This window comes from Cetorhinus maximus, chromosome 17 (genome assembly GCF_964194155.1).
Source record: "Cetorhinus maximus chromosome 17, sCetMax3.hap1.1, whole genome shotgun sequence".
Taxonomy (NCBI): Eukaryota; Metazoa; Chordata; class Chondrichthyes; order Lamniformes; family Cetorhinidae; genus Cetorhinus; species Cetorhinus maximus.
In genome coordinates, this window is record NC_135895.1 from 58,941,101 (window position 1) to 58,949,501 (window position 8,401).

Below are 8,401 nucleotides of genomic sequence, written 5' to 3' on the forward strand. Positions count from 1 at the left end.
GCTTGAACAGCTAAGCATACTCTTATCCTCAGGTTACATGCACACAAGCAGTTCTAGTAGTGGTTACTGAACAGGGTGGGAACACGGGCTGTATTTTCCACCTCTAATCCTGGGATTCTTCATGGCCAATTGTAGCATCTCTTCGTCCATTCATGCTGTCTGTTAACACACTGAGGTTGTACATACAATCTTCTATATAATTATTTACTATCTTAACTAGCTGACCAAACTAGGAAATCAGCCAGTTTATTTTCACCACTGTATTCATAGGACACATGGCCTTTGGAGGTATTGATGTAACATTAATGAAGTGGTGTATATGCATCAGGATATCATCTTGCAGAAGGGAGTAGTCACTAAATGCAAACATAAATGGGCACTGCTGCATTTTGTCCTGGTCACAGGCAGCCTGCGTTCTCAACTTACCTGTACAGAGCAGTGGTGTGGTTTTATATTGCTCATCTATATAAACTGTTCCCTGACATAGGGGAAAGTCCCTGGCCCAAATGCGATTTAAAAAGAATATACCACAATAAAAACAGGCTGAAATTAGAACATGAGCAATCCTACTGTATTGTGTTGCAACTGTTTCCAATTAAAACAACCCAGTAATGTGCAAAAAAAAAGCTTCAGCTGTGTAGATGTTGGTGAATGAAAGTGTAATAATCTTTACTAGCTGGTTAAAAAATTATAGTCGATCCTTTCAGTTAAACATAAATAATATAAAGTCCGTTTATATAAATCGCAAAATAACTTAGGTAATTTCATACTAAGACAAAACAGCAAAGAAAAATTATATTTACAGTTAAAGTACAATAAGAATTCTTAACACATTACGTTTTTTTAACTTTCCCCTCAGGTCCGTGACATCTTGTAATTAGTGAACAATACTGCATTTTCACAACTAAATGAAGTGAAACACTTCTGTTATCCATCCGCCCAGTTTTGTCGAAACAAGTTTTTTTTAGTTCTAGTTCCCGAACTGGAAAGTTGCAATTCCCCGCAATTCTTCCGGCAGTTCTATTGCTCTCTGCTATGAAACCAGCTCACCCTTTACTTCAGTTCCCGTCTGCTTACTCATCGTCACAATTTCCAAGCACAAACTGAAGCTGAGTCATGGTCCAGCGTTCAGAGAAAATAATTACAGAGTCGAAACTCCAGTCAAGCCCGCCCTCAGCAACAAAAATCAACCTTAATTTTGCAGTGCCAAGTTTTCGGGCAGCTAACGAGAAAGTCTTCCGAGCAATCCCTTCGAAGCTCTTACATCCAATTTTACGATTAAACGGGATCACCGTTCGGGCAAGTTGATGATTGGGACCCACTGATCCAGATAACGACTTTCTTTGCAAAAACAGTTGACTTTGCTGAACGCTGCATCTTTCCATGGTGCAACTTGACTCTGAAGTAAAGAAAAATAGTCATCCTTTTGGAACAAACAGCATTAACAATTTGCATCATTAATTAACTCCACATATGATCTACATTGGCTAGTCACATACACGTCATTCGAACAGAGGAGCTACTTTACGCCATCTGTTGGTGCAAAACTTCAAAAAAGAAACATCAGTTCATCTCCGAGTATCGTCTACATCTGACCGCAAAAATCAAAAAACAGTTGGGCGTCTTTGCAATAAATTGTTTAGTCTGCTTCCAGGGGGGTTGCACCAGTTAATTAGCAATAGCCTAGACTTATTTCAATCAGTCTGTGAACAGTTTCATCTTGTCCATAAATTGCATAATTTAAACCTTCACAAAAGCAAAATTTCTGTCAGTTTTTGTTTAAAGATGATGACAGTTCTATGCCTCGGTTGTTGGATTTGTTATTATTGTTCTTAGAGTAATACTTACTGTGACCAATATGCAATGGAGATCTTTAGGTTCGCCTGTACCGTCCATCCCGCCCAAGATCTCAGCCAGACGGTGCATATTGTTCACCCTCATGATGTTAATGTCGTTTTCGCAGCAAAAGGCTTGGATCAGAGTAAAATGAATTTGCAAAGCCACGTCCAGATCGTCCCCTTCCTCCGTGGCAAGCAAACATAAAACAACGTTGTCAGGATCCCTGTTGAAAATCAGAAACAAAATCCAGTGGTTTTCATATTATTAATATTTTATTGAAGTTGCGAGAAAAGAAACGTGTATGAAGCTTAGATCTTGAACACTTACGCGTTTAGAAGTTTTGCTGCCTCATACACTCCAACTGTGATACAGCCTTGCGCTAACGCGGAGCTCAAAACTTCTTCCAGAGCTTTTCTCACCACATCCATCCTATCAGCAGAATCAGAAATAAGGAAATCCCTCATCAAAAACAAGGGCAGAATCGAGCTCCAGAGACTAACTATACCGTGTTACAATCGCCTCAAGCAAATGCAAATTTGCGAGCTTCATCTTAAAAAAGATTCAAATATGAAGAGAAATTTAAACTTTTTAACCGACAGTCAATGCAAAATAAGAATCAGCATCTCCTACAGACTATCCAAATTAATCAGACATTGTTTCACTTTTTCTAAAAAAAAAGGTTTAGTTTAAAATGCAATCGATGAGTTTTGTAGCATTATTTTTACCTGTCTGTTTTCTGATCGCCGGTGAGTTCTTCAAAAGTCATTCTGTTTGTAGGTCTGGGTGAGTTACTCAGGTTGCTATAGGTTTCTTTGCTTGCAAATAATGCACCAAATCACTGTGACTGCTGCCTGTGTCCCCCTGTAAATCCAATCGCTTCTGTCAGCTCCCGCATTCACTTCAGCCCTCGCGAGCAGAGGGTGGAGCCACAACCAGGGGCAGGATGTTACAAGCCCAGCCCACCAACCCCCGGCTCATTTCCTCGCGTACTTGCACACTCGCTTCGCCATTGGTTGCTTTGCCTCATGCTAATAAACCCATGGCTCTCTCTGCTGGGGCCAAGGGGTCAGCCCGATGAGGGCGGGGAACTCATCGCCTCACTCACATTTCATTGGATAATGCTGTTTGTCAATCAGCGCGCATCCCTGTTGTGATTGTTGGTGTTTATGGTTTGCAGGTTTGCTTTGTGAAATTATATACAGAAATAGAAACAGAAACAAACTGCCTTTGTAAGAGTTCTACTCGTAACGTTAACTCGGTCTTCCTCTCCACAGATGCTGTCAGACCTGCTGAGTTTTTCCAGCAATTCTTGTTTCAGATTTCCAGCGTGCGCAGTATTTTGCTTTTGCCTTTGTAATTTGCTTAAAACGAAGTATGAATAAAAAAAAAACGCGCATAATTTGTAGATACAATAAACAAACCTACCCTGCAACAACTATCACCAGGGGCAAGGGCAACAATGTTAAGGGAATGAGATCAGCTCCACATTCACTCTCAAATCACGTCGTCAGGATTTGCACATAACAGTTATTCCCTCATCATTGCTGAGTCAATATCCTGGAATTTCTTACACTTCAGAAGTAGTACATTGACTGTAAAGCACTTTGGGAAATCCTGAGGTTGTGAAAGAATGTGCATTTGCGTAATATCTTTTAACGATCTCAAGATGTCCCAAAGCACCTATCCGTACAGCAGCCTAATACTGCAGCCAATCTGCATTCGGCAAGGCCTCACAAATTGCAGTGAGGTAAATGATAAAATACTCAGTTTCATAGATGTAAATTGAGGGATTAATAATGGCCAGGGCACAGAGACATCAACATGACTGCATATGGTGTCTCCCTGGTGCCAGGATAAAGGGCATCACTGAGAGGCTGAAGAACAATTTGAGGGAGGAAGGAAGGCATCCAGAAGCCATGATCCATGTAGGAACAATGATATAAGAATAAAAAGGGTTGATGTCCTGCAGTCAGTTCTTCAGAGTTAGGGAGGAAATTAAAAAGTGGAGCCTCCAAGGGAGTAATCTCTAGATTACTCCCAGTGCTACTCAGTAAGAATAAGTGGTAGGACAAAGCAGATTAACATGTGGCCGGGCAGGAAGGTGGGCTTCAGATTCTGGGGGTATTGGGACCAGTTCTGGCACAAGAGGGACCTGTTCAAAGTAGATGAGTGGCATCTCAACAGAACTGGAACCAATATCTTTGTGGGAAGGTTAACTAGTGCTGTGGGGGCATTTAAACTCAGTTGGCAGGGGATTGTGCACCAGGATGAAATGTTAAAAAGAGGCAAAGTGTAGAGAGGTCTGGGAGAGGCAAATAGCTCTAAAGAATAGTTCAGAAATAGGAGGGATCAGGTAGAGAAAAGGAAAAGAAGTTTAATATAGGTTTGGAGTGCATATCCATAAATGCATGGAGGAGATAAGTAGGGCTGGTGAGCTGCAGGCACAAGTCACCACATAATATAGTGGCAATAACAGAGGCCTGGTTTAAAGAAGGGGTGGATTGGAAACTTAATATTTCTGACTACAAAATATTCAGGAAAGATAGAGAAGGCAAGGAGGGGGAGACAGTTTTGATCAAATAAACTAGTATTGGAGAGGAAAACAAAAAATGCTGGAAAAACTCAGCAGGTCTGACAGCATCTGTGGAGAGAGAGACAGAGATAACATTTCAAGTCCATATGACTCTTCTGCAGATCTCAGATTGGAGAGGGATGATTTAGATGAGGGGCCAAAGACAAAATCTATTTGGCTAGAATTAAGGAACAACGGAGGAGCTATTACTCCATTGTGTGTATACCATAGACCACCAAATAGTGAGGAGGAGATAGAGGAGCAAATTTGCAGGCAAAATACAGAAATATGCAGGAATAACTACAGAGTAGTGATGATCGGAGAATTCATTTATCCTAATAAAGACTGGAATAGTAACAGTGTAAAGGGCAAAGAGGGGGAGGAATTCCTGAAATGTGTACAAGAGAGCATTCTGAATCTGTATGTTTCCAGCCCAACAAGGAAGGAAGCAATGCTGGATCTATTCTGGGAAATGAAATGAAGCAAGTGGAGCATGTTTCAGTGGGAGAGCACTTTGGGAACAAGGATCATAATACCATCAAGTTTAGATTTGTTATGTAAAAGGACAAGATAGAACCAAGCATAAAAACACTTAACTGGAGGAGGGCTAATTTCTGTGAAAAGGGATCTGTCAGAGATCAAATGGAATCAAAAGTTGGTAAGCTAAACAGTAATTAAAGAATGGATGGCCTTCAAAGAGAAGATAGTTTGTCTATAGAGCAAATTTATTCCTATGAGGGGAAAAGGAATGGTATTCAAAGTTAGAACTCCCTGTATGACGAAAGATATGGAGGTTAAACTGTGACAGAGATAGAATAATACAGCACAGAAGAAGACCATTCGACCCATGAAGTCTGCACTGGCTCTTTAGAGCAATCTAGTTAGTCACACTGCCTTGCTCTTACCGCATGTTCCTGCATTTTTTTTTCTTTCAAGCATTTATCCAATTGCCTTTTGAAGGCTACTATTGAATCTGTATCCACCACCCTAACATCAATGCATTCCACATCCTAACCACTTGTTGCGCAAAAAAGTTTTTCTCATGTCGCCTCTTTTGCTCTTAAGTTTGTGCCCTTTGATTACCAGCCATTGGAAACAGTTTCAAGGTTTCTGTTTGCATACCCTTTAAAGTTGTACTATTTAGCATGTCTCTTCTCATTCTTCCTACCATAACGTATCACCTCTCCCTTTTCTGCATTTGATTCTATCTCCATGTGTCTGCCCATTCCACCAGCCTATTTATGTCCTCTTGACGTCTGTTACTAGCTTCTTCAATGTTTACTAGATTTACAAGTTTTGTATCATCTGCAAACTTCAAAATTGTACCGCCTAACCCAAGTCATTAATGTATATCAACAAAGCAGTGGCCCTAATACCAAATCCTTGGAAACTCCATTGCATACATCCCTCCAGTTCAAAAAACAACCATTTACCACTATTTTCTGTTTCTACCCCCTAGCCTATTTTGTATCTATGCTGGTACTGCCCCTTTTAACCCATTGGCTTCAATTTTTTCTAACAAGCCTAATGTGAGGTCCTTGATCAAATTCCTTTTGAAGATCCATGTACACAACATCAACTGCACTGCCCTCATCGACCCTCTCTGTTCCTGCATCAAAAAACTCAATCAAGTTAATCAAACACAAATCTACCCTTAACAAATCCATGCTGATCCTTCTTTATTAATCCTTGCTTGTCCAAGTGGCTGTTAAATTTCTCCTGGCTAAATGTTTCTAAAAGTTTCCTTGCCAATGATGTTATATGGACTGGTCTCTAATTGTCAAGTTTATCTGTTTCCCCTGTTTTTGAACAAGGCTGTAACAGTTGCAGTCCTCTAGTCCTTTGACACAGCACATGTATCTAAGGAGCATTGAAAGATTGTGGCCAGAGCCTCTGCAGTTTCTTACCCTTGCTAACCTCGGATGCTTCCCATCCAGGTCGGGTGACTTATCTACTATAAGTATTTCCAGCTTTCTTAGTTTCTCCCATTTATTTATTTTAATCTTGTTCGGTATCCCTGCAACACCATCATTTCCCAAAATTTTGGCTAACTCCTCTTCCTTGGTGAACATCGATGCAGAGTGTTCATTTAATATCTTAACCATGCCTTTTGTATTCACCAATAGATCATCACTTTGGTCTCAAATTGATCCCACCACTCCTCTGACAATCTTTTCATGTTAATATGCCAAAGACTCTTGGATTCCTTATTATGTTCGTTGATAATCTATTCCCCTCTTATTTCCATTTTCACTTCTTATCAAGTCATATGCCTCTTTTTACTGCTTCATCCTATTCTCTAAATCCTTTGTCATCTGGCTTTGGTTGCCCTCCTTATTCCCCTTGTGGGAATGTACCTCAACTGTGAATTATCTCTTCTTTAAAGTCTGCCCATTGCTCTTTTACATTCCTGTCAGTCAGTCATTGGCTCTTATTTAACTGAGTCAGATCCCTGCTCAATTTCCTGAAATTAGCACTCGTCCAGTTAAGTTTTTTTTTTCTAGGTCATTTATCCCGATACCACTCAGTTCACAGTCTTAGATAGGGTTTTTGAGGGTATCTGGGTGTATATATGGGTATATATCTTATATTTGCTTTTGAATTTTAGAGGTATGGTTATGAATACTTGCAGATTGTTGCTTAGCTGCACTCTGATCAACAAAGGTATAGTACTAGAGCCTCTAAAATATCAAGTACATAGCTGTATGATCATCGGTCTCCAATGTGCACTGCAACCACATTATGTGAGAATGAAATCACTATTCACTATTGTCAATCAGATTTGAACCAGTGGCTGAAGCTAATAATAGGTTTTGTTTTTGGGAGATTGTGCACCTGCTTGAATGGTCAGCGTAAGATGGCAACAGGTGGCACAGGAACTTGTTTTTGTTAGCTGATGTTATAACCTTTTCAGAAAACCTGAGAAAGGGCAAGGGATACCGTTCATCACACCATGTTGGGTATCGCCTTAGAACTGGAGATGAGAGAGCAGTAGGAGTGTAGCAACTACCCAAAGAGTGAGGTAGCGCATCCTGATCTGACTTTGGCAGGGGTGGAAGATAGTTAAATATAGATACTGACTGACCTACGCTGCATTTTCTGTTTTCATTTCAGATTTTCTACTTATCAAGTTGAAGCATGTCAGTGCTTGGAATACCAACAAGCACTTAACAGGCCAGATATAGGGAACAAATGCAGAATTAACATTGCCTTTACTTTTGGTTTGTCTTAATTAGTGGCAGCATTTAAAACGTGAATTTATCTTTCAGATCCTGATAAACTGATGTACATCGGCAGCATTTAAAATTTTTTTCTTCAGCTTTATGCATGTCTTTAAATCTATGTCTGGAAGGGATAGCATCTTAAGCGTAAAGTACAGAATTTGGTAAACATTTGTTCTCCTTTTACATTCAGGGACTTGAATCCAGACAACCAGTTTAGAATATTTCTGGTTTACCATGATCCACCTGATTCACAAAGTATAGTCACAATAAGACACTGACTGCTTGGAAGAGCTGAGGTCACCAAGCTCACACCCTCCCAATTCTTTCTATATTAATTCCTGAGATATGGAAGTCACTTGGAAGGCCAGTATTTATTGTCCATTCCTAATTGCCCATGAACCCCTTTTGAAAGACTGCAGTACATTTTGTTAGGTAGTCCCACGGTGTTCATAGGTAGATTGTAATAGATACATTGAGCCAGGAACAGAACAGTATCTGCTGGATTTCATGTTACTAGCTGACTAACTGACTGCTATATAGACAAGCTGAGGCATATAAGATTTAATGCACTGTTTGATAAAATCTGTCCCATTTTGTCCCCAACATCAGGATTCCTTCCTGCACCACTGTAATATTTTCTATTTTCATCAACAGACATATCTGTGTGTTTCTTTGAGTGATGCTGCAAATACTTGGGCAGTTTGTGTTTGGTTCCATGCCAGCTATAAACTAGAACAAGGATACTTGAACATATTTCACATTCAAC

General features: G+C 40.1%; 1 protein-coding gene across 2 annotated transcripts; it reads right to left on the bottom strand.

The window, feature by feature from the left end:
• Positions 1-718: 718 nt before the first annotated feature.
• On the bottom strand, positions 719-2,746 carry LOC144692430 (growth arrest and DNA damage-inducible protein GADD45 alpha-like). Of its 2 annotated transcripts, none has more exons than XM_078561269.1 (4): positions 2,565-2,746; positions 2,167-2,388; positions 1,849-2,062; positions 719-1,399 (listed from the first exon to the last, which is right to left on the bottom strand). In XM_078561269.1, exons 2-4 carry the CDS (start codon positions 2,301-2,303, stop codon positions 1,289-1,291), a joined length of 462 nt encoding a protein of 153 aa, XP_078417395.1. In that variant the 5' UTR covers positions 2,304-2,388; positions 2,565-2,746; the 3' UTR covers positions 719-1,288. The 2 variants fall into 2 exon arrangements, with proteins under 2 accessions (XP_078417395.1, XP_078417394.1); XM_078561268.1 differs by having other exon boundaries at positions 2,167-2,268; positions 2,565-2,745.
• Positions 2,747-8,401: the final 5,655 nt, after the last annotated feature.

Coding starts and splice junctions, on each gene's coding strand:
- LOC144692430 (XM_078561268.1), bottom strand. CDS start 2,605: ATGACTTTTGAAGAACTCACCGGCGATCAGAAAACAGACAG. Junction 2,063..2,166: donor GCAGCAAAACTTCTAAACGC/GTAAGTGTTCAA, acceptor GATTTTCAACAG/GGATCCTGACAACGTTGTTT. Junction 1,400..1,848: donor TCCATTGCATATTGGTCACA/GTAAGTATTACT, acceptor TCTTTACTTCAG/AGTCAAGTTGCACCATGGAA.